Below are 27181 nucleotides of genomic sequence, written 5' to 3' on the forward strand. Positions count from 1 at the left end.
GGCACAATAAACATGGAAACGGACTGGTACTCCCCTCTCACTGGCCAATGGCTGGTGGTTGGTGCTCTGTGGGTCCCACCATGATGTGTGTGTTCCATCCATGCTGTCCACCCATTCTTCCAAATCATTTTATGGTATGAGACCAAAAATAAAATTGATCCATATCTCAAGTGGACCGCACAGTGTTGATTGAATGCCAACCATTGAAAACTTCAAAAGTTTTGGATCAAGTTGATATATACTTTTCCCTTCATCCAAGTCTGTATGATCTAATCAACAGGTTAGAAGTCAAATAACCATTACAGTGGGCCCTAGGAGGTTTTTAATGGTGGACATTCAATCAATACTGTTTTCCCATGCTGTGGTCCACTTGAGATTTATATCTATTCATTTTTTGGGATCAAGCCCTAAAATTATCTTTCAAAATGTATGGACGGCGTGGATAAGACACATACATCATCGTGGGGTCCACATAGCACCGATCACTAGCCACCTGGCTGATGGCAGTGTCACTAGCCAAATCGCATCCGACGGTCACGTGGCGCAATAAACATGCGGGCAAGCACATCAGATGGCCCCCATTGATCCTCTTACTCACCGTACAGTTATGGCCCACCTGACGAGTGGGGAAGCGGATTGGGTGCTGACATCAGCACCACCCAGCTCGTTGGCTTTGGGTGCTGTGTGGCCCACCTTGATGTATGTGTTTTATATCTAAGCCGTTTATCCATTTCAACAGCTCATTTTAATGCATGAGCCCAAAAATGAAACAGACCCAAGGAAGGTTTTAACGGTGGGTGTTCAATCACCACTGTTTCCTTTGGTGTGGTTCATTGGAGACCTGGATCTACTTCATCTTTTTTGTTTATTGCCCTAAAATGAACGGAAACACAGATGGACGGAGTGGATATATAACACATACATCAATGTGGGCCCCACGGTCAGGGCCTACCCAATCGGCACCCACTTCCACGGATTAAATGTCTATATTACTATCCATAAGGGATTATCAATGATCAGAATCGACGATTTTCTGTATTATCAGAAATGTGGGCCATCTTATTATGCTAAAAGGATAGTTCAGATCATGCCTATATGTGATAAAATTACAACATTAAAACAAAGATTTTAAATGATCCAAATTCAAATTTAGAAATCGAAGGACTGGATTATCAAAAAACATTGAAAATGATGTCGTTTCTTATCTATGATATTAAGAATAATATGGACCGTTCAAATCATCTTTGATCATCTCCAAATGTGGACCCAACGGGGGAGGCACACGCAAGACTTACAATCTCAGAGAGAGGGGCCGAGTTCGTTTCGACTCTGTCGCGACTAAGCATTCACAGTGTGTCGCCACACATTGGGTCTACGTGTTGAGATCTTATGATGATCCGAAATCCCATATCCTCTTTAGTATCATGAACAAGTTATTACGCCATACTCAGGACTGAGAGATGATCGTAACCTTTGATATTTCAGAGTCGAATTTCAGCCATTGAAAATATCATTTCATTGTTCTAAATCCATCCATATACAGTCATGGTAAAACTCATTCATTCCTTGTAGTTTAAAAATAATTACACTATAGAATAGAAACCACAAAATGGACGGTTCCGATCATCAAAATATTTATCATGTGGGCCCCAGTGGGGGACTAAACTGGGAGTACATTGAGTCTCGATGGATAAAAAACGAAAAGATACAGGCGCCTAAATGCAAATTGGAAGCACTCTAGCTCTAGAAACAGCCAATAGGCCACCACCAATTACATGAAATAGACTACACAATCTTCTCCTTGATGTGGTGGGACATCTTAGACACGTGTGATTGATGGACCTTGATGTGACACGTGTCTCTCTCCATCACACACGTCCATCACCCTTTTTAACCCACACATTCACCCTCATTCATTTTTCATTATCACATTTCCTAGTGTGAAAGGATTCTGTTTCAACAGCTTTGGTTTTTATACAGAAAGCCTTGTAAGATCTCCTTCTCTATCTCTGTCTATCTATCTATCTATCTATCTGTCTCTCTATATAAACACAAACATGATTTCCTGAGAACTCAAAACCTTCTTTCTTCTTTCTAAACATCTCTCTCTCTCTCTCTCTCTCTCTCTCTCTCTCTCTCTCTCCAAGAAATCCATTTTTTCTTCATCATTAAACAAAACCCACATACCAGAATCTCTCTCACTCTCTATACATTCCATACAAATATAAAGAAGGAAAATCTCAATTGTAACTTCCTATTAAACAAGACCTCTCTCTCTCTCTCTCTCTCTCTCTCTCTCTAAACATTCCATACAAATATAAAGAAGGAAAATCTCAATTGTAACTTCTTATTTAACAAGACCCATCTCTCTGTTTCTCTCAATCTTTATATCTATATAGTGACAGTCTTTATACCACAGCAATGGCTGGGAATGAATGGATCAATGGCTACTTGGAAGCGATCTTGGACAGCGGGGCGTCGGCGATCGACGACAGTAGGCCATCGCCCTCTGTGAATGTGCGGGACCGGGGCAATTTCAATCCCACCAAGTACTTCGTCGAGGAGGTGGTGACCGGTGTCAATGAGACTGACCTCCACCGGACATGGATAAAGGTCGTCGCCACCCGAAACACCCGTGAGCGGAACAACCGCCTTGAGAACATGTGCTGGCGCATTTGGCACCTCGCTCGCCGCAAGAAGCAGGTCTGCCCATTTCTCTCCTTAGAATTTCTATTAGGTTGTTAATTTCAATTATCCTTTTGTGAATTTTAGCTTTTCTTGATACACTTGGGAATTCGGAAAGTATGAATTAAGCCCCCTATGGGACAATTGAATCAGGGCCGCCCATTTTGTTGGCCCCACTGATCAATGGTTAAAATAATGGTGCTGAATTTATTAGGATATTAATTTCCATAAGTCATTTTCCTGTGAGTTTTCCCTTTCTTGATGCATGAATGTTATTGTGGTAGAGGATGGTTGAGTGAGGGATAAGATAGAGCCATCCTCTTCAGGTTGCTGTGATGTGGCTAAATGAGGACCATCCATGTGGTAAAACCTACCATGGATGGCCATGTGGTTCAACAACCACAGCGAGCAGGCCATCCTACACATCTGATTGGCAGCATTCAAACTGACGGTGGGAAAAACAAATGTCACTTCTTGCAGTTAGCTTAAGTACATAAAATTCCAATTAAGACTGGTTATTAAACTGTGAGCCATCGATTGTGGGGTCCAGTAGATGAACATCTCATTTTTAGCTAATGTTACTGATGTATTAGAGATTATATAAATTGTTGGTTATTTTGATTAATTTTTAATTCCCACAAAAAAAAAAAGCAAAAAAAAAAGAAAAGAAAAAAAAAACATAATTATGATTACCTAAAATGAGATGAACTCATTTTTGAGTGGCTACCAAAAATGCTCTAGTAATTAAAGAATTCAAATTCGAAATAATGGTTGATCTTTTTAGCAGGTTTTTTTTTTTTAAATTTTTTTAAATATTAATTTTCATATCCAATTTTATTTCATGTTTTGGGATTATTGTAGGAAAATTTCTATGGCCAGATCGATCCCCATCGGTTTTACCTGTTGATCTGAGATTTTTACCTGTTGATCTGAGATTTTTACTTGATTAAGCACCCATCTCAGATGGTTGGACCAATTGTCCCTGACAGTTTGAACCGTTTCCTTCTATAAAAAAAAATGAAGTTTTAGTGACCTGACCTGTTTATTAGGTCTGGTTTTAAACACTGTTGTTGTCTCTCAGGTGATAATTAGAAATGAGAGAATTGATAAGCCCACATGAATGTATGAGGAAGCTTATTTACATGCCATCCAATGTGCCAGCGTGGTAAATAGGAGTGAGATCTAATCCATCTATTGGAGGGGTCTAACTATGTAGATTCCCTAGTCAAGGTGGGGCACAGTTCACCTGTCCTCACGTTTCTAACGTCATAGCACACCTGATGAACGTACTGGATTGAGTTTTTCTGAGTGAGAATATCTAGACAGTTGGACCCACCTGATGGACAGCCTAGATATTGCACATGTTTGCCATGCTGGCACATGTAGCGGCATGTGGATGGTATGCCTTGCACACGCGTGTGGGCTAAGCAATACTTTGACAATGGTCCTCTTAAACCCTAGAAAATAGTCATTTTAAATGAGCACATTGAATTTCAAGAAGGATGGCTGATGGTCATTTTTAAATGAGCATTTTCCTAGTTTTACATTTTTATTTTTATTTATCTTTTTTATTGACATGGTTGTATACAATGTTTGGGTTCTTTCGAATGATCCAACCTGTTTGTTTTCTGTTCATGATGGGACCCACTCAAGGAACAGTCCAGATCATGATGGTTGATCTCTTGGTGTTTGTGGTGAGGGAGCAGATATAATGCAAGTAAAATTGGGATTTTCTTATACTTTTGTAGAGAATTTCCAGGCATTATGAAATTCCATTGATTCAAAGCAAGATTAAGCATGTGAAATTTAGTGTCCACTCATGTTTTTTATTCCATAATTCAAACCATTGATATGATTGGCTCCATCATCACTTATTTACCAAAAACCGCTATATTGGGAGATCCCAGCCACTGAAATATAGTCTCTTTTCAGTTTAATGTGGACTCTTATGTTGTATTTTAGGATCTTATCATCTGGGGACACCGGTGCATTGGCCATGGGCTGCACTTGTAGACTTTGAGAAACCGATAAGATAAACTTGGAAAAATGCTAGTGCGATTGAACACGGCCTTTGCGGCTGTTTGGATGGTGGGATTTAAGAGTATTGTAATGCACCATCATTATGATCTTCCGATGCAATTGAGTGGTCAAATTTAGATGTTATAGGAGCCAGTTTAAGGAATTTACAATCATTACAAATGTCTAATACATTGTAGCAGAAATCTCCTTTCCAAACGTAGGAATCAGTGTATTTTTCCTTTAGATTCAACATCTCAATAATATAAAAGTATCATAGTTACACTCTTACCATGTTTATCCAAATATGGGAATTCTTGGTCAAATTTCATGTTGACCAGAAGACACATATTGTAATTTATAATCATTGCACTTTTGCAATCTTCTTCTTCTTTGTTGTTGTTGTTGTTGTTGATGGCGGTGGTGGTGGTGAATGAGTAGCTAGAATTGGAATATTTTCAAAGGATCACAAACCGGAGGTGGGAGCAGGAGCAAGGGCAGAGAGATGCAACTGAAGACTTGTCGGAGGACTTGTCAGAGGGCGAGAAAGGGGATACAATGGGGGAGATGATGCAGAGCGAGACCCCAGCAAAAAAGCTCCAAAGGAATGTCTCAGATCTTCCAGTCTGGTCTGATGATAACAAGGGGAAGAAACTCTACATAATCCTCATCAGGTATGGCACTTTCGAGTAATCCATGAAATTTCGGAGGATGTTAGATGTTTTAATTCTCCGTCGATTCGAATGGAACATTATTGGGTAATGCAATGAGATACCATATTAGAATCTGTTTCTGCTAATTTTCATACTTCAAAATTTCAAATATCTAAGGTTAGAAATCTTTGCTAATACCAAATACCTGTACAACAAAAACCATTCAAAATTTCAAATATCAAAGGTTAGAGAGCTTTGCTAATCCCACACACCTGTACAACAGAACTCATCCATACACCAATCCCCTGTGCCAGAGCAGCATAGGTGTGCGAGATCCAAGCTATCCAACAGATAGGTCCAACCAAGCAGATGCCTTGACCAAAAATCAGGCCTGTCCAATGATTAGTTGGGCCATAATTTACAAAACCAATGAACGGTTAAAAAATCTAGCCAAGTTTTTTGAAGCCATCCTTTTATTTCTAGAGTATTGGCCTGTTTGATGAGGGGACTTAGCCCGATTTTTTAGCAGGGGCATCTGCGTTGTGGGACCCACCTGATGAACGGCTTAGATCTCAAATATGAGTAACATGTGGGCACATAAGGGACATCTAGATGGACTTTCTTTATAATTTTTATAATTCAAATATCAAATGTTATTAACACATGCATTTTCCTTCATTTCAGTCTGATCAGACTGCCCGTTGTTATTTTCTTGTATGAACTAGTTAATTTGCATGCCTGTATATGCATTTCCACACATTTTGTATTCTTGGTTCTCAACTAAATAGAGAATATATTTTTTTGAAAGATGAAATTTATTCGGCAACAGCCAGAAAAACAAGAAAACAAACAACCGAACAACAAAGTAAAAGGCAAAATAAAAAAAAAAACCTAAAGAAAAGACCCAACTGACCAAGAAAGACAAACAGAAGCGAAGACAAAACAAAGAACAAAAGCAAAGAAAAAACAGACAAAAACGTAAAAACTAAAGCCCAACTAACCTACTATCAATACAATAACAAGACAATCCCATGGCTGAAACCTAGAAACCAGAATTATGGCGCCCAATCCCGGAAAAGCTGAACAACGTTACTAAAGACCCTCGACATCGAGGAGCTCGAATTCTGGAAGCAGCGATTGTTTCTTTCTCCCCAGAGAGACCATATCCCAACTAGCATTGCAAGTCTCCATTTCTTCCTCCCTAGAGAGCCTCCATCTGACACATGCCACACTTTGAAGAAATCTTCGATGAAACACAGCATAATCCAGTGAACCGAGGCCAAACTCAGAATCCCCGCCCAAACTCCCAAAGAGAATGAATAGTGCAAAAACAAATGGTCTACCGACTCCGCCTGGTTGTAACGAAGAAGGCATATGTTGGGAAAGATTAATCCTCTTCTACAGAGGTTGTTGACTGTCAATACTCTTATTTCTGCCCACAAGTCATCCTAGAGCCACCACTTTCAGAGGAGCTCCATAATGCCCGATTTCGCTGGTGTGATTAAACGACGGTCGAATGACCTGGGATGCTAACTCATTGTAGAAAGACCGCACCGTAAAGGATCCAGACACTGAAAAATTCAAAGCAATAGAGTCTTGATGAGGCGAAGGGGCCTGACCCTGCAAGCGAGATAATAGTGCTGATAAGGAAACAATTTCACTTTCACGAAGGTTTCTTCTAAAAGGAGTCCAAACGATAACATCTCCAGATTGCGAGAAACAGGAAGCCACACACACCTCAGGATCAATGCTAAGGAGTTAATTAAGGGTTGATCCCCAATCCAAGGGTCAATCTAGAATCTAATTCTCCCCTTGGCCCACCAAAAATTTGACCCTAGAGAACTGAATCAGTCAACCTGTTGATACCTGTCAACATGGAGACATACAATAAAAAGAGGACTTTTTAATCCACCAACCCATTTGCCTAAGAGAGCATCGTTAACCAAATCAAGGCGTTTAATTCCCGCTCCCCCCGAATTGAAAGGGGTGCACATCTCCTTCCAATTTAGGAGGGGGAATTTCCTAGAGATTGATCCCCCTTGTCACAAGAATTCCCTTCGAAGCTTATCAATTTTCGAAATGATCAACTTGGGGCATTGAAAGAAAGATATAGTACACCGGGATATTTGACAAACACGCCTTGATTAGAGTAAACTAAATAGAGACTATTGTAGGCCCCACAGTTCTAAAACTTGTCGAGCCAACTCAAATCTTGGCCAAGTTGACTAGACTTTGTTGAATTTCGAGTCGATTCACCTTCTAAATTTGGTTTGATTTAAATGAGGAAAAAATGTTTGTTCTGGATTTCTATTTCAATGTTGTTTCGCTTCGTGATGCAGTGGTTTAACAATGCATGGCATTTATTTCCATTTTCGTAACACTTACATGCTGATTTTGTGGAGCATTTTGAAACATTGTTCGAGTACCAAGTCGTGATGTTGAGTCCACTCAATCCTGCTGTCCATTAAGTCTAGCTGGTTTCTGAATTGTGATTAGTCTGCTGACAAACCTGACCTTGCTTACCAGTTTGCATGGCCTAGTTCGTGGAGAAAACATGGAGCTGGGCCGAGATTCTGATACGGGCGGTCAGGTAATCATCTATATCCGACCATCGATGAGAACATGCATTATTGGATATTGATTAATAGATCTCTTGTGTATGCAGGTCAAATATGTGGTTGAACTTTCTCGCGCGCTTGCTATGATGCCGGGGGTGTACCGGGTAGACCTCTTCACACGACAGATATCATCCCCTGACGTGGACTGGAGCTATGGAGAGCCTGCAGAGATGTTAACCTCGGGCTCGTATGATGCGGACGGTAATGATGTGGGTGAGAGTATTGGGGCTTATATCATAAGGATACCATTCGGTCCGAGGGATAAATATCTTCGAAAAGAGTTGCTATGGCCCCATATTCAAGAATTCGTCGATGGAGCTCTGGCCCACATTCTTAACATGTCGAGGGTGTTAGGCGACCAGATTGGTGGGGGCCAGCCAGTTTGGCCATATGTGATCCATGGCCATTATGCTGATGCGGGAGATAGCGCAGCCCTTCTTTCGGGTGCGCTGAATGTCCCGATGGTCCTGACGGGCCACTCACTTGGGAGGAATAAGTTGGAGCAGCTTCTCAAGCAGGGCCGCCAATCGAAGGAGGATATCGACACTACTTACAAGATCATGCGGCGGATAGAAGCTGAGGAACTGTCGCTGGATGCTGCAGAGCTCGTCATCACAAGCACCAAGCAAGAGATTGACGAACAGTGGGGCCTGTATGATGGTTTTGATGTGAAGCTCGAAAAGGTGTTGAGGGCCCGGGCCAGACGTGGGGTCAATTGCCACGGTCGGTACATGCCGAGGATGGTGGTATGTGCAATTTCCATCCACAATTCCACTGTTAATGTCAAAATTTGGACAGTTAGGATTGTAAATCCACAATGTGGCCCACCATACCAATGGTTCAGTTCTGCAAAAGGTGGTTCACACATCCATATCAACTCTATAAAAACACCATGAGCATTCATATCCACACGAAATAAGAAAGCATGTCGATAAGCACGCATGAGCTTATCATACACAGGCTACAAGCACATGAACATGAACATCTAATTGCTGCTAGCAATTGACTACTACGTGCTATTACATGTATTGCAATTTTTTCAGGTTATCCCTCCTGGTATGGACTTCAGCAATGTTGTAGTTCAGGAAGACACAGAGGAAGCAGATGGAGAACTTGCAGTGCTTATCAGTGGTGCTGATGGTAGTTCTTCAAAGGTGGTCCCACCCATATGGGCCGAGGTGAGTGTCCCGTTTCTGCGATCGCCTCATCTTACTTTTTCCATCGTCGAAACCATTTGCCTGATAAAATGAGACCCGTCGTTGCAGGTGATGCGCTTCTTCACAAATCCTCACAAGCCAATGATCTTGGCCTTATCGAGACCGGACCCGAAAAAGAACATCACTACTCTCCTGAAAGCCTTTGGTGAATGCCGCCCGTTAAGGGAGCTTGCAAATCTGGTAAGAAGTGATCCCTGGTAGTTCAGTTTTAAGGATTTATGTGATCCTCTGTTTTTAATTTGTATGAGTGGGATTTTCTTGGTTCAGTGATCCAAACCATTGATATGATGGATGATCCAACCTTGGAGGGACCATTCTTGAAACCTCCTGGATTGAAAGATCTGAACCATCCAATGTTTGGCCTTTCCTTTGGTTGATTGTGGGCCATTCTGTATTTCTTTCCTTAACTGTTTGTTTAAAGGCCAGAAAGTGAAGGGTTACAATTGTCTCACTTGGAAGAATATTGAGGCATGGGTCATCAATGGCCTGGATCAATGAATCATGGGCACCACTAGTATAAATTGCATGGTGGGCCCCACTGGCACCATGTTATTGCTTGACAAAGAAAATGCATGCATGATTACAGACATTGATAATGGGAAACCGAGACGACATTGACGAGATGTCGTCAGGGAATGCAAGCGTCCTACTAACAGTCTTGAAGCTGATCGACAAGTATGACCTCTACGGGCTCGTGGCCTACCCAAAGCATCACAAGCAGGCCGACGTTCCAGAAATCTATCGCCTCGCTGCAAACACAAAGGTTTGTGTCATGTTATGGATTTTCTTGTAACAACGTTTCTTGAATTTCAGATGATGTATATGATTGAAGTTCGAAACCATTGCAGGGAGTCTTCATAAATCCAGCTTTAGTTGAGCCTTTTGGACTTACCTTAATCGAGGTTAGTTGTATTTGAAGTTCGTGACTTACCTTAATCGAGGTTAGTTGTATTTGAAGTTCGTGTGCCAATGAGGCCCATTTACAAGATCCATGCCATTCATAAGTCTGCATGCGTCGAACATGGATTGGATCAAAATCCATTTCTTTCGTACATATGTAGCCCGTCCAATAACAACCAGCCTGATTTTCAGGCCATGCGGCACTCATGTTTGGCCCACCTGTTGAACAACACACATGTTGCACACACCAGCGTTTGACGCAAGGGGTCATCACATGTCTCAAAATCTAATTCAATGGTTTGGAATTGTGTAGGCAGCAGCGCATGGGCTTCCAATGGTGGCTACTCAAAATGGCGGTCCAGTTGACATTCATCGGGTAAAAATAGCCTAACCCAGTTTGTAGATGATCCCATCTGCTCATCGTCCATTCGTTCTGGATTGTCTGGATGACATTTAACGCTGTTGTTGGAATGATTTTAGGCACTGAACAATGGACTGCTCATCGACCCACATGACCAGCAGGCGATTGCCAGCGCTCTACTAAAACTAGTTGCGGACAAGAATCTATGGCATGAATGCAGGAAGAATGGGTGGCGGAACATACACCTGTTCTCCTGGCCTGAGCATTGCCGGTCATACCTGACAAGGGTGGCGGCCTGCCGGATGAGGCACCCACAGTGGAAGATGGACACGCCATCTGACGATGTGGCTGTGGAGGAGTCGTTGGGAGACTCACTCAAGGACATGCAGGATATGTCCCTCCGGCTCTCTGTTGACGTCGACAAACCTTCCCTAAACGGATTGGTGGAGCACAGCCCAGCTGATTTGGAGAAAGTGGCCGTGGGAAAGGGTGGGCCTGAGCTGCAAGACCAAGTGAAACAGATTCTGAACAAGATAAAGAAGCCGATGCTGGAAACCCAAGGCTCAGAAGTGGGAAAGATGCAGCCAGAGAACACCAGAAACACGGCAAATAAGTATCCCATCTTGAGGCGCCGGCGGAGGCTATTCGTCATAGCGGTTGACTGCTACGATGAGAAAGGACACCCCAGTAAAAGGATGCTGCAGGTCATACAGGAGACTTTCAAGGCCGTCCGGTCTGATCCTCAAACGTCGAGATTCTCAGGTTTCGTGCTGTCGACGGCAATGCCTGTCTCCGAGACACTAGAATTCTTGAAATCGGGAAAGACCCAAGTGAAGGATTTTGATGTTCTGATCTGCAGCAGTGGAAGTGAAGTGTATTACCCGGGCACTTGTGTGGAAGATGGCGGGAAGCTCTGCCCAGACCTGGACTATGCCTCACACATTGATTATCGTTGGGGGCGGGACGGCTTGAAAAGAACTATCTTGAAATTAATGAGCTCACAGGATGGCACGGACAGTAAGAAGTCCGAGCATTCTTCGACCGGAATTGACGAAGATGCGAAATCAAGCAACACTCACTGCATTTCGTATTTCATTAGAGATTCCACCAAGGTATTTGTTTGTATCTATTGGAAAATGGATGGCCTGACAAAATGCACATGTGGGGCCCCACCTTTTGGTGTTACCAATATTTTGATGGTGGGCCCTACTGGATTAACTGATCAAATTACTGAATGGTGGGCCAGACCTGTACAGTTGCTGGGTCAAAAACAAAAAATGCTGCTTCTTTTAGTCTAATCTCATAGAGAATTTGTTTGGGTTGGTTGGTTTTTTTCTTACGTGTAGAGTGGCCGATTTCTTTCAGGCAAAGAAAGTGGATGATTTGAGGCAGAAGCTACGAATGCGGGGCCTGCGCTGCCATCTGATGTACTGCAGGAATTCTACAAGATTGCAGGTCATCCCTCTCCTTGCATCAAGATCACAGGCACTCAGGTATGAATGATCTACATGATATCGGAATACTAGTATACTTTCCCAGTTCCATGTGTGGGGCCCATTGTTTGGCAATCCTGACTGTTAATCTGATGCTTCCCAACATGGATGGAGGATGCCTCAAAATTCTCCCCAATCAGATGATCCTAATGCATCGACCTTTTGCCTTTCCTATTGAATGTAGACCACACCTGTCTGGGATACTTTTGGGTCATCAACCATCCACACTGTGGGACCGTGACAAACCAGTAATCTGAAAGGCCAAAAAGAGGATCCACATAATTTCTGGATGGCAAGCTTTTGCAAAGTAGATAGCTGAAGTTCCATTTTTCCCTTTCCTGTGATTATTAGGTACCTGTTTGTTAGGTGGGGTTCGAATGTTGCGAAAATGTACGTAATCCTTGGTGAGACGGGTGACACTGATCATGAAGAACTGATCTCCGGGTCCCACAAGACTGTGATCATGAAAGGGGTTGTGGAGAAAGGTTCGGAAGAGTTCCTTAGAACTGCAGGGAGCTATCAGAAGGATGACATTGTTCCTAAGGAAAGCCCGCTCATCGCACACGCAGATGGACTGGCAGCTGACGGAATCTCGATTGCTCTGAATGAGGTCTCTAAATCATCTGTTGGAATGTGATGACAGTACAGGCAGACCTGAATAATGTGAAAAAGGAAAAATAAAGCCTCTGTAAGTTTCATATAAGAATGTACTGTGTTTTCATTCTTCAAATTACAGTGGAAAGGCAGTTATATGTTTTGCCCGCATGTTCTGTATTTGTATCAAAGAAATCCTGGCCGGATCTCATAAATTGAGTTAAATGTAAAATATGTAGATGAATGTGGCGAATGTAGCAGAATCACTACTAGCTGCAATCTCATACTCAGGTGTAAGAAATCTACCTTGTTCTGAAAAGACTTCTTATAGGTAAAAGAAACCGTTGTCAGTAAATACACAGCAATGTATGAAAACTCTTAATGTCTGAATGGATACCGCGGGAGAAACCATGGCCCCCAATCTCATAAATTGAGATTGAAATGTAAAATCAGACATTGCATAATCACTAGTACCTGCAATCTCATACACAGAAAGTAAGCACTTTTATCTTCTTCTGAAAAGCCTTGTAGGCAAAAGAGACTGTTTTCTTGCAAGTACATAGAAGTTGGAACGTTGGAAAACTCTTAACATTTCGTTTCCTACTACAAAATCTTCGGAAGAAGAAAAGTCCTCAAGCCTGCGACCATTGGGAGTAGGAAAAGTATCATTTTGATGTTGTAGAAAAACACTCATACACAATTGAAGCAACCAAAGCAAAACCAAAAATGAAAATAGCAAAATATTAACAAGAGATGAGTTGTATAGAGATTTACATGCTTTGGTAATTTGTTCATGGATGTTCATATCCATGAGGGAGTAACAATGAGCTTTTTTCTTCACTAAAATAAGAGAGCTTTTTTCTTTACTAAACCAAGAAAAACTAAAGAATACTAAAACAAGAGAAGTCAAAGAATACAAGACTCGTCTCTCTCCCAACTTCTCACTATATACAAGGACAAGTTTGTTGGGAAGCGCGGAAGGTGAGCCCTCAAGATCTGACGGTCTACACGATGTTGGGAACCTTTACAAAGCAGAAGATTGACGCTCCAACGGCCCGCCTATCTACTACTGGAGCAGATGGAACTATTCACACCTCTGATCCTACGGTATATAGTGGCCCCGGATTGCGATCTATGGATCAGATCGTCCCAAGGACAAGCTAAGATGGACAGACTACCGTGCACACTATATCTCTCTGTATACTCTCGGTATTTCGTATATTTTGTTGAAAGCGAGAGAGAGAACGCATCCCTTCTTATAGGAAAGGAGGGAGAGATCGGATGAGATAGGATGAAACCATATTATCCGGTCAAATCCCTATCTCTTATCATATTTCAAATTCAAAGTTGAATTTGAAATCTCAACTGAATGGAATAGAAGGCCGGAGAAAGCCTAAACATGTGGGACCCACCCACTAGTGATTGCTCACCAGTGGGCCCCACTGGCCTACGTCCAACAAAGTTCTCTCAAAAAGCCTCTCTCCTAATTTCTCACCATACACAAGGTCTCTCAAAAAGCCTCTCTCCCAACTTCTCACCATACACAAGGTCTCTCAAAAAGCCTCTCTCCCAACTTCTTACCATACACAAGGTCTCTTAAAAAGCCTCTCTCCCAACTTCTCACCATACACATGGTCTCTCAAAAAGCCTCTCTCACAACTTCTTACCATACACAATGTCTCTCAAAAAAAGAAAAAGAAAATTGCCACATGTATCTGTGTAGACAATACACAACCCCACAATAAGTTACCTGTGAATGGAGAGAGAGAGAGAGAGAGAGAGAGAGAGAGAGAGAGAGAGAGAGAGAGAGAGAGAGAGAGAGAGAGAGAGAGAGAGAGAATGAGGATACAGTCCATGATAGAATCAATGGCGCACCAAGATTGGTGCGGCCCCACTTATGGTCCACGATAGAATCAATGGCGAACAGGATTTGTGTAGCCCACCCTTCAACCCCAGACTCCCAATTCCTTGTCGTCCCACTACATATAAAAATACAAGGTTAAAATAATGCTCTCTTAAACAAATTTGAGACAAAAAGGAGAGAGAGAGAGAGAGAGAGAGAGAGAGAGAGAGAGAGAGAGAGAGTCTGATGAATAACATCAGTTATTTTGGGCACATTTCAACGGCTTAAAATTCATGCAATCCATGGATTTATTTCACTAATGCATATCCTTAATCAGTATACACCTCTTCCTTAAAGAAATTTGCAGGAAAAAGAAGAAGAAGAAGATGAATAGTTTCAATCAATTTTGAGTTTGCATGAACAGTCCGAAATTTATGCCGTCCATGGGATTTATCTCACTAATGCACATAACCCTAATCACCACCCACAATTATCCTCAAGAAATGTAATGGCCCAAAATTTATGGAATCTGTGGTATTCATCCACTAGTGGAATCCTTTTCATGTGATTAATAGGTACCTGTTTGTTCAATGGGGTTTGAACATTGCAAGATGGGGTTTGAACATTGCAAAAATGTACCTAATTCTCACCAGGACAGGTAACACAGATTATGGAGAACTGATATCCAGGTGCCACAAGACAGCATGAAAAGGGTGGTGGAGGATGGTTTAGAAGAGTTCCTTAGAACTAAAGAGAACTACCAGGACGATGACTGTTCTTGGAAAAGCCTGCTCATCACATACACAAACCACCTGCAGCTGACAGGATCTCGAATGCTCTGAAGGTCTCTAAATCTTCTATTGGAATGTGATGACACTAGAGCCACCAAAACAACATGAAAAAGAAAAGAAAAGAAGAGAAAAAAAAAAACCCTCTAAATTTCACAGAAGAACCTACTTTGTTTTCTTTCTTTAAAATGTGCAGAACAGCTATTTTATGTTCAATCATGGCCGGATCTCATAAACTGAGATTGAGATGTTAAATGGGTTCATGAGCATTGCAGAATCACTACTACCTGCAATCTCATACAAAGAAGTAAGCAATCCATCTTGTTCCGAAACGCCTACTTACAGGCAAAAGGGACTGTTGTTCTACAAATGCATAAACTTGTCGGAATGTTGGAAAACCATAACATTTTAGAGTTTCCTTCTATTATCAAATTGTCAGGAAAAGAAGAAAATTTCCTCACCCGGTCTCTAATTGCAGCTTCTGCAACCAATGGGACTAAGAAAAATCCATTTAGATATCCTGGTTATCATCTCTAAGGACTCCTCCAATGTGTAAATAACTGAAGAACTCAATTTTTCGCTGTCACAACCAAAGGTGTCTTCTAACCTCATGTCAAATCTTGTGCCATTTCGATAACCTTCCACAAGGAGAGAGCGCCGGAACCATAGTTCAAAACCCAAAAACTCACCTCGACGTCCATTTGGGTCGGGTCAACTCAAAGACTGGAGTTGAAATAAATAAATAAATAATATGAAGAATATTTTAAGTTGTTAAAACTGATTCACATGTTAAATAAGCAAAACAAATGCTTGTAGCCTGCTGGTAATGCATTTGCTCATGTCTCAATGAGGTTGTGTCCAGCTCTCACAGGTAACTTTTTGCACTTTAACAGCACTCGGAAGTTGACAGGGCACTTGACTCGGTTCGAGTCACGCCGAGTTATACCGAGTCAGCCGAGTTATTGATCCAACTCAGCTAGTCTTGGCGAATCTGGACTGAGTCATGCTCAAAATCTCACTGAATCAAGTTGACTCAGCTAAGTATCAAGTTGAGTCAACAAGTTGTGGAACTATGGTTGAACCTGTTATCATGCCATCATTAGCTCGACATAGTTTTCCTCCTAGCTTTGTAAATCAGCATCTCATCATCTCACAGATGTGAAATGTCTTCTGCATCCTTTGTCAGATATCGCACATCGCCATTTTTCATTCTTTGCTAATCTTTTACCAGGAAAGGGATCATAATCCTTTCGGCAAAATGTAGGGCATGTGAGAAGTTATCGATGTGGCATAACACGTCTTCCAATCCCCAAAATGCCCCATGTTGAGTTACAGATATGCTCACACTGGATGCATTCAATCAGTTTTCTGCTCATGATTCCCCCGGATTGGTTTTTTTCCCCTTTATAATTTGAATCCACTAAGAAGCCCTCCGACTTCTTCATTTCGGCAGTTGTGGGGACTTGCATGGTGTTGAAATTGAGCTACGAACTCAATCCAGATGCCATCTCTCCTTTTACTTTCTTTTGAACGCTTGAAGGAATTTTGCAGGCCCGCACATGCACCTCCAAACACTGATGCATCTGCTAATCAGACTGGGCACATGTTTAGGACATCCAAGCCATGTATTAGTGGGACCCATTCTGCACATGATCCAGCCCAAATCAGGAAGTTCAGTAGTCCAGTGAGATGCATTTCTACCCAAAGACAGATCCCGATCTAACCAGGCACATGTTCGTGGTAGCTGAGCTGCATATCAGGTGGGACCTGTCGTGTGGACGACTCAGCCAAAAATCAAGCTTGGTCAGAAGGCAGCGGACAACAACCTATACATATACATCCAATACACCCAACTTGCCAGCCCATTCTTCGAGTGAAAACCCAGATGTGCTCGGTCTTCCCTTGTCTAGTGGTTCACTGCCAATCTCATTGCCCCCGGCTTTTTTCACCAGTAATCTCCACATGAGCAAACGCCGTCCTTGAAATGATGAAATCGCTTTGCATCCCTCACAACAATCTCTCTATCAACAATCTTCGAAATGAACTTAGTCGCATTATGGCAGTCCCCACACACCCTAAGGTTCTTAGTAATGAGGATCCGAGTTCCTGGGCCTGTATTCAACAATGCAAAAGCAATGGCCAATCTCTCACTGTGATTACACAACATTGTCTTCTTCACTTCTTCTTCAAGATCATGCAACACAAATTCAGTGTTTGGAACATAACCCATTTCCCGCATTTCGAAATCTAACCTCTCCAGCATCGCCATTATCTTCTCGTGTTGAGGGTGGCTCTTATCCTCCATTAGAAATGCATGGAGCTCTCCATTCACTTCAACGACACTATAACCAGGTAGCTTCTTCATTCCCATCTTCTTCATCACCTTCCTCACATGAGCAACTTCATCCCATTTTCTTGCAGTGGCAAAAACATTCGAAACCAATGCATAAATCCCCGGATCATCCGGTTTCAGCTCAAGAACCTTCTTTGCCACAGTCTCTCCGATACTCGAGTTCCCATGATTACGACATCCTGAAAGTAGTGCGACCCAAACTGCAATCCCTGGTTCGATCGCCATAGATTTTATTAGCTCATAAGCTTCGTCGATTTGTCCTGCACGAGCTAAAAGATCCACCATGCAAGCGTAATGCTTCTCGCTTGGTTGGATATTGAATTCTCTAACCATCAGATCAAACCAATACAGGCCTTCTTTGACTAGACCTGAATGGCTAAATGCTGATAGAAGTGAAGCGAAGGTTGCATCATCGGGTTTCATCAGCGACTTCATTTGAATGAAAAGCAAAAGAGCTTCCTTTCCATGGCCATGGACTCCATAGCTAGTTATCATTGCATTCCATGAGATTGAGTCTCTTGAACTCACCCGATCAAAAAGGGCACGCGCACTTGACAAGCTCCCACATTTTGAGTACATGTCAATGACTGCAGTACCTGAAATCCTATCAAATTCGTACCGTCTCACGATGAACCCATGCATGGATTTACCAAATTTCAAATACCCAATTTGGGAACACGCCAAAAGTGCACTCACAAGTGCTACCAAATCCGGTTCGAATCCACGATCCTGCATCTCAATCAACAACCTAAGTGCATCCGCTGCGAAACCATTTTGGGCAAAGCCTGAAATCAATGCACTCCACGAAACCACATTCCTAGAAGACATCTTCTCAAATACTCGACAAGCGAGCTTCAACAGCCCGTTCTTCGCATACATATCAACAATGCTCGTTTTGACAACAACTTCCATTGGATGTTCCTGTCTAATCATATACCCATGAACAGAAAGGGCCATCTTCAAATCCCCAAGACCAGCGCATGCTTGTATCAAACCCACCATCACAATCCCATCTCCTTCAATCCCCTCCAACCGCATCCTCCGATAAACCCCCACTGCCTCAATCACCCGCCCACTCTGAGCAAAACCCGTAATCATCGTCGTCCAAGAAACAAGATCTCTCCTAGGCATTTCATCAAACACTCTCATCGCTTCATTCATCTTTCCACACTTCACGTACATATTCAAAACCGAAGACCCAACAAAGACATCATCCTTGTATCCACAATCAGCTGCTTGACGTCGAATTTCTTCACCTGCTTTCAGATTGAACAGGGTGGCGCATGCCTTGAGTGCGAGGGTGAAAGTCGAGCTGTCGGGCCGGGGTCCTTCTAGAAGCATACGACGATACAGGGTGAGGACTTCGGAAGGGAAACTCCGACGGGAATATGCAATTATCATGGCATTGCATGTGGGTGTAGTTCTTTGAGGCGTTTCATCGAACACTTGCCGGGCGGCAGGGATATCACCTGATCTTGCATAAGATGATATGAGATGACCGTTGGAATCTATGTGATTAAGAATTCCAGTTATGAGCATCAGGGCGTGGATTTGTGCGACCGATTTTGGGTCTCTGCAGGTTGAGAGTAGCGATTTCGTCCACGGCGCATGATACACAGTACACATGTGTTTGAAGGAGTGTTTTTTCTTTTATTTTTTTAAAGCCGTCGGAGTTTAGGAGAAGAATCAAAATATCATCTCTTCTTTTAAAGCTCGACTTTCATAGTACACCATGTTGTGATCTCGACCGTTCACCTAGTACATTTGATTTTGGATAGTCCACTAATCAAAGGCGCCCATCACCTGTGGGGAAGCGTATTGCGTAAACTCTGTGGGGTCCACCCTGATTTATGCATTTTATCCACTCCGTTCATCCATTTTAGCAGTTAATTTTAGGAATTGACCCCAAAAATGAAGTGTAAACATAGCTCATCGGCGAAAATGACCTGGAATAACAGATGTACAGTGTGGATAAACCATGTACATTCACAGTGGGCCCAACCGAGTTTATTCAGTATGATGACCATATATACTTTGTGTGGGCCCATTTCTAACAACAAGATGCCATTCAATCAAATTCCAGTGCATCACACAAGCTTAGAGTTAAGTAGGATGGCTAGTTGCTGTTAGAGATATACCCATGTGGAAAGCATATTGGATCAAGTAAATATGGCTCATTTCTAATCATGGCCTCCTGGCCAATTAAATTCTACCATGTCATGCTTGTGTGACATGGTAAGATTTGATTAGATGACATACTATTTCTAGAGTACATCCTGGACTCTGCATATTTCTAATAGCAGCATGTTGTCCAATCAAATATTATTGTGTTGTGCTGGTGCAAATGCGATCACACTCAATGACAATACCTAATTTATATCTACTGTGTGTTGGCATCAATATAGACACAACAAGGTGCGACTTGATTGGATAACAAGCTACTGTTAGAGGAGGGGCCCACCTAAAGCATACTCATTCAACCAAGCTCTGATAGTGGCATGGCGTTTAGGTGGGGCTAAACAATTGATATGTAAGGGAGCAGTTGGATTGTGAGTTCTTTTACATAAGTTACTTTTGCCTCAAGTAACTTATATTGGTTTCTATTTATTCAATTAATAAGTTGGGTTTGGAAACAACATACGTAGAAAAATGGAAGATAATACTTCACATGATCGTAGTAAATTCTCTAAATTGATATCCAATCAATGAAACGAAGCATCACAATTGGAAACAATTGCATTAAAAGGATACCCAAGCCTGTTTGGAACTAATTGACGGTTGGGATTGGCCAAATGTGAACGGTAGGAACTCAATCCCCACTAACCACCTGAAAATGATCTGGGCCGACAGATGGCAGCTGAGGTGGTAAGATTGCCTATTCGGATTCATGGCAGCTCAAAAAAGTCCTTTTATAAGCTTGATAGCTCATATCACCCCACTAACATTGAAATGCGTGCAAACAGGCCTCATCAGCATTGGTGGAAATCCGATTCTCCCAGTCATGTCTATGACTATGAGTCATTCTCCCTCAACACTAAGGGCCACGGTTGAGAGAAAATGGCCATACTTATAAAGAGAGCTTGAGAGGGTTCCGAAGGTTTGGGAGCCATCTTTTTCCTCACAATCTTTTCTATGCTGATAGGCTGTCACAATTTATGAAAAATTCGAGTTAAACGGAGTAAGGTTAGAATCAAGGACGCCCAACTTTCTTTTTTCATCTAGACGTGCTTGGTCTTTCTCTTTCTATTCTTACATCTCTACGGGTTCATATTAGCATCCTATGCATAGCATACATCGGTACCACACTCTCATCATCTTTTATTCTTTCTTTTACTTTCTTTTCTCCTATGTTTGTCAACTTAGACCTTGGATGTAGTTATCCCTAAAACTTTTCTGAATCTTTGAAAATTTAAAATCTAATAATGTAGAGACTACACTTAGTGTTGGCAAAAAAATGACGCTTAACCCCTTCCTTTTTTGTCACTTATGCCTTTACTTAGGATCTTTGGCCACGGATCAACCACAAGAGTCATTTAAATTTTCAGATCTTTGAATCTTTTGTTTCATAAGCATTTTACGGTTGCTAACTGGCGGTAGATCTTAAGGTAAATTTGGATAGTGGCAACTCCAAAACAAATATTCACCATCCATGGGTCATACCAACCTATCAACATAAAAAAGTGACAAGATCCGAGGAAAATGAGTGCTTAAGGTGAGCCAGCACACTACAATGTGTGACCAAGGTTCCACATATCAGCCAAAAAGTAGAAAAGTATGTTTGGTCTCTAAAATCACAAAAGTACGTATCCATAAGTTTGTTAAGTCCACCCTTAATTTCCACAGGAAAAGTATGTTTGGTCTTAGAGCTGGGCATCTTGGACCTGATCCGGTGGATCCAACCCGATTTGAACCAAACCGACGGCCTAGATTGGTCAGGTTTGAGCAGGATCAGGTAGATCCGACCGTTAATCGGATTGGGTTCGGGTCATTGTCAATTCGGACCGGACCGATCCGAAATCCGATTCAGTTGGATCCGATTTGATCCGATTTGGACCGGATCGGATGTATTAAACAAATTCATATTATGGAACTTTTCAGATGATCAGATGATTGTAATTGGTTGACGAGAAATCAAGAAACATATGCATTATGCGTCCGGATCCTTTGTTATTCAGTAAACAGGGATTCCCTGATTGCCTAATCCTCATTGGTCCACGTCACCACTCACTTTAAAAAAGAAACAAAAAGAAAAAGAAAAAATCAGACTCCAAACCATTATGAAAAAAAAAAAAACAAATAGAAAAAGAAAACGGGAAGAAAAAAGCCAACGATCTGGACTCCACTCGTTGCTTCTGCGTCCCTCCTCTCCATACTTCTTCACATCTCTCTCTCCTTCCCACTCTCACTCATTGCTTCTTCCTCAATCCTCTCCACACTTCTTCACATCTCTCTCTCTCTCTCTCTCTCTCTCTCTCTCTCTCTCTCTCTCTCCCTCCCTCCCTCCCTCCCACTCTCACTGATTGCTTCTTCCTCAATCCTCTCCACACTTCTTCACATCTCTCTCTCTCTCTCTCTCTCTCTCTCTCTCTCTCTCTCTCACAAAGGAATTAGGAAGGAAGTACTTTTGTGGTAAGTTAAATGCTCTTCTTCTTCTTATTTGCATGTATGCCAAAATTTAAGTATTAAACTGGTCTGATTATAAGGCCCGTTTGTTTCTCCATTGTAAATGTAAATGGTAGTATAAAATAAGTTTTCACCGGTGTTTGATAGAGAAGGAAATTACCATTTTAATTACTCTAAAATCGGATGTAATGCTACTAATTGGACAAGAATTGTATTTCATTAAATATGTAGGGCCCATGTTCACTCCCCAAGTATAGGGTTGTAATGTAGTAATAAACTCGGCGAGATCGAGGTCTAATCCCAAGGGACTGATACCTGTATGTAATTTGAAACTAAGTAGAACTAGAATTAGATTAAGATGAAATCTAAATCGAGTGTAAATTGAGGAATAATGATGAAATAATTATCTAAAACTTAAAGAATTCAGGGAAAGGACACTAGGGATTCAGAGGATCCACTTGTAGAGATCAGAGAGATCTTATGCCTGTTTCAAGAACTCAATTGGACTTAGAGTCCCATCTTCATCCAGTTGAAGGGTGTAACCATGAAAATCAACTGAACTTCCTTTGATATAGTTTTCAAGAGATAAAATGTATATGAATTAGAATGGATTCCATCACCAAACCATGCCCAGGAGACAAAATAAACAACAGAATTAAACTAATTACCAACCAATCAATAATGTATGGAGGTTAGGAAGGGTACTGTCATCCAACCATGCCTAGGAGACAATGGTGAACAACAGGGCTTCTTGACGTCATAAACATAAAAAAGGAAAGGAACATACTCAAAGCTATCGCAGACCCATTGTAATTTTAGTTACAACAGACCATTAAAAACTAAAAACATTCCTTTAATTAAACTAAAATCAACATAAGTTCAATCTAAACAAAAGGCACAAACAAAAAGTCTCCCATCACGCTACAAGCTTCACCTCTTAGCCTTAGCTAAGAGGCTTAGCCACACATAAACATGATGAAGCTGAGTATCTTGAAGAAAAAATGATAAAACAGAAAGAAATAAGATAAAAAAAAACTAAGAAAAATCTCTCCTCTGCTTCACGTTCTCCCCTTGGAATTGAATGCCCTCTCTCTCTCTCTCTCTCTCTCTCTCTCTCTCTCTCTCTCTCTCCCCTTCTCCTTTTATAGAGCAAGGAGGGGTGGTAGAGAATCGGCAAAACCGACTCTGTTTCCGCAGTCCAAATCACACAAGAACCGGACTCTGTTTTGCATAGCCTTGCGTACAATCGGCTACGTTTGGAAGGATGATCAGGACGCTGATCGTCCTAGCTTTTGCATTTGTCTTCATGGCTAGGGTCAGACCTGGCCTGGTATCCACTCGGTTCGGATCATTGATCCGATCACGGACAGTGGCCCACAATTGCCTGAAATTTTCAGATTTCCTGAACTCGCGTAAAGCCTACGCAGACGTGCTGAGGTGTTCGGTGGGCCTCGCAGTGATGGTTTCGAAGAAATCCACCCCGTTCATTAAAATTCTGGTGAAAAACCAATCAGGAATGGGTACCTTTTCTCTAGTTTTGGTGCGGTTCATTGTATCAACTCACTTCACCGTTCATCTTATGTTTTTCATCAATCTACGTATATACATATGAATGGGACCAAAAAGGCACCTAGGCGAGGGTCACGTCTACCCAAGAGATTCAATGGACGGTCTGGATCATCCATTTGGATGATGAGTGGGCCCTACTACTGAAAAACGGACGGACAACATTCATCCACTGTTCCTTCGCAAGAAGAAGACGGGTCAGCCCGTCTTTGACCAGGCTGACCGTCCGGTGCGCGTCCAGTGCACGTACGCATTGTGCACAGTCAAGTGCAGGTGCGGTCCACTGTGATGTTCACGAGAAATCCGTACCGTCCATCCTTTTCCCCAATCCAATTTAACGTGTTGAGTCCAAAATTGAAGCGTATCCACCAATCATGTGGGCCCCAAATCATTAATTTATGGGCTGATCTGTCCATTGGGCTACTTCCACAAGGATCCAATAGATGAATTTTGACATGTACGGTTAATATATGGTCTTCAGACCCTGTATAAAGTTTCGAGTCAAACGGATGGTTGGAACCCTGTGATCTTGCATTCTGGACCAATTTGGGCCACTTGAGCTTCAGTTTCTCGATTATCTCGGATATCTGGCGTGTAAATCTGTCGATCTTGGTCCCTTGGGGTCCGTCCCTTACCTTAGTTATTCTAGAGCGTCAAATCCATGCATTTAGCACCCTTTTTCAGTCCAAGCTCCTAAATTCACCTTGCAGCACAAATGCGATTAAAATAGAGCGTTAAACGGTATCGTGTTCATAAAATCAGGTGATAATTGGGGTCTGATATGCAATATTTGACCCTCAATAGCCCACCATAATTTATGTGTCTGATCCATGATGTCCATCCATTTTACTAATTCATTTTAGGGCACTAGACCAAAAATGAAGCATATCCAAAGCTCAAATGGACCACACCATATAAACAAGTGAAATAATGACATCTACAATTGAAAGCTGAAACTTGGATCAAAGCTCACAAGGATGTGCATCTGTCATCCAACCTGTTCATAAGTTCACACAAAGATGGATGAAGGGTAAACACATATATCAGCTTGATCTAAAACTTCTATGGCCCTAAGAAGGTTTCAACGGTCTATGTTCAATTCCCCTGTTTCACGTGGTGTGGTCCATTTGTGAAATAAATGGCCGGCAGCATGGATTAGACACATACATAATGGTGTTCCTTGCGGATCTTACTCTTCTTGCACTGAAAAATATAGGTATGGATCTCAATTGGATAATAATGGTGGTACTAAAACAATCATCATTGAAATCTTCTTACAGTCTAAATGGTTATTTGCCATCCAAGCCATTGGTGGATCCCGTAGGAGGTGTGGATTGGGTACTATTGAAAACAGAGAGGAACTGAAAGCTTTTCTGTATTTGAGACAACCCAAAGGGATTGAATATATAGAGATTACAGTCATCTATACAAGGAAAATAATAAAATCAAAATCCTCTACCTATGGAAACGAACTATACAAGGTATACTAGCTATACAAGATATGTGAGCCTGTCTAATATCTCTACTCAAACTAATGCTAGTCGTCGACAAGTAAAATTTGCCAACTAGAAATGAGTGACGTGTAGAAGTGAGGGACTTGGTGAGAATGTCGGCAATCTGATCATGGGATGCAAGCCCAGACTAAAATTTCTCGCAGATAAAGTGACAGTCAACTTCAATATGCTTCGTCCGTTCATGAAAATCGGGTTAGAGGCAATCTGAATGACACTTAGATTATCGACATAGAGTGGAGTAGGATTCTGCAGAGGAATGCTCAAGTTGGAAAGAAGTCCAAGTAACCAAACAAGCTCACTACACGCAGCGGACATCGCCCGATACTCGGCTTTTGTGCTTGATTTGGAAATAGTTGTGTAATGTCCTGAAAAAATTCATACAAAGACTCGAGTACCACCTCAGGTAGAAATTACTAAGGACCTAACCCTTAAGAAATTAGACGAAAATTATTAAGTGTTAAACTAGATTACTTGTGAAATTAGCACTAATCACTTTAAATACGATCTGTAAGACCCAAAACGAGTAGAACCGTTAACGCTATATCACGTAAAAACTTAGGATCAATCTCAAAACCCAGTTGCTCTCGGGAGCGTGTTGAAACTCCGTATCGGACCTAGACCGCGTATCGAAAGTCCGATGACCGTGAAACTATACGGTTATGACTGCCTTACTGGGCTTGACTACTACTCAAAAATCAAATCCAGATAGTGTCCAGAAATGCACAACTTGAGCCCAGAGTGAAGTGTGTGAGAAACGAGAATATTTTTAGGATATGAACTAAAACTTAAGTAAATTGAGCTGTTCGTTTGCAGGCCAATTTTAAGGTTTCAGACTGTTAGATTCCGACCCAATTACACCCTCGGATCAGGAAAAATTTTCAACACATGTCAGTATACTTGTGGCCTCGATCGAGTACTGGTGACCGTTAAACTAAAACAGGTCCTCCGCGGTCGATCCACTGATCCAATCGGATCGAGATCTTAACCTGGCGTAGATCCATTGTCATGGGGCTTACTCCCAACCGTATGCAGAAAAGGGGCCTCCAGATCAGCTCCGTTGGACCAAAGCAGCCAGTCTTTGGCTATAACCTAAATATACCATGGCCCCGGGGCCATTCCCATCAGTTCTGGGCCTATATAAGTGCCTTAAACCCTTTCTCTCCCTTCACATACGATTTTGCAACCCTAGGAGAGAGAAGAGAGCAAAGAGAGAAGGAAAGAGAGAGAAAGTGGGAGAGAGTTCCTGGGATTCGATCCCATTGCTCCACGTGCTTAACCACCCTGTCTGTATCGCTATTCCGGCGATTTCGACTCCATTCTTAGGTAAGAAATCCTAACCCTACTCTGTTTTAGGGATTCAAGTAGAGTAAATGGTGAAGTAGCTAACCTATTTCATGCTATAGGTTACCGTTGTGCCGTAGGCGAGGACTTAGTGTTTAAACTGAGTTCGTTACGAGTTTACCGGTGAAAGGTGCAGACTATAAACGTTTAGGTTATGGTTTTCAAGGCTTTCAATGTCAGTAATGGTTTATGACTGACTTGATTGCTGTCACATGTGCTTAGATACGATGTTTTCCATATATTACATATAGATATAAACTATGTTGAGTATAATGCGTTCTATGTGTTGGTTGAAATGTCTGAACGACTATGAAAATATGATTTGTGCTTGCCATGCTTGTAAATTGAGAATATATGATCGTTGTATGAGTGGAAGCTCCTTTGTGAAAGGATTTGCCCTAATGTTTGTTGGAACTAGTATATTACACGTATGTGTAATATATAGTCTAAGTGTTTCACAAAATGCATGTATGAGTAATTGGTTGATGTTTTGTATTTACGAGGGTTGTTGAGATAGCATTCTCAACTACCTTAGCTATATGTGTACTTTTCTTCATGTAGCTTTAATTTCAAGTGCATGTTTGTGTAGCAAATGTATATGTAAAATATCATGTTA

General features: G+C 41.8%; 2 protein-coding genes across 3 annotated transcripts; one reads left to right on the plus strand and one right to left on the minus strand.

Moving 5' to 3' along the window:
- The first annotated feature begins 1940 nt into the window (after nucleotides 1–1940).
- On the plus strand, nucleotides 1941–12821 carry LOC131239549 (probable sucrose-phosphate synthase 3). 2 transcript variants are annotated; one of them, XM_058237306.1, is made up of 13 exons: nucleotides 1941–2339; nucleotides 2420–2703; nucleotides 5143–5375; nucleotides 7881–7944; nucleotides 8020–8718; nucleotides 9016–9150; nucleotides 9238–9369; nucleotides 9776–9952; nucleotides 10038–10091; nucleotides 10403–10465; nucleotides 10570–11562; nucleotides 11816–11943; nucleotides 12295–12821. In XM_058237306.1, exons 2-13 carry the CDS (start codon nucleotides 2422–2424, stop codon nucleotides 12578–12580), a joined length of 3246 nt encoding a protein of 1081 aa, XP_058093289.1. In that variant the 5' UTR covers nucleotides 1941–2339; nucleotides 2420–2421; the 3' UTR covers nucleotides 12581–12821. The 2 variants fall into 2 exon arrangements, with proteins under 2 accessions (XP_058093289.1, XP_058093288.1); XM_058237305.1 differs by having other exon boundaries at nucleotides 1941–2703.
- Nucleotides 12822–14936: 2115 nt separating this feature from the next.
- On the minus strand, nucleotides 14937–19273 carry LOC131239550 (putative pentatricopeptide repeat-containing protein At3g25060, mitochondrial). The gene has a single exon (XM_058237307.1). The coding sequence runs from the start codon at nucleotides 19145–19147 to the stop codon at nucleotides 17114–17116; it is 2034 nt and encodes a 677-aa protein (XP_058093290.1). The 5' UTR covers nucleotides 19148–19273; the 3' UTR covers nucleotides 14937–17113.
- Between the last annotated feature and the right edge of the window lie 7908 nt (nucleotides 19274–27181).

Source organism: Magnolia sinica, chromosome 3 (genome assembly GCF_029962835.1).
Source record: "Magnolia sinica isolate HGM2019 chromosome 3, MsV1, whole genome shotgun sequence".
NCBI classification, from domain to species: Eukaryota; Viridiplantae; Streptophyta; class Magnoliopsida; order Magnoliales; family Magnoliaceae; genus Magnolia; species Magnolia sinica.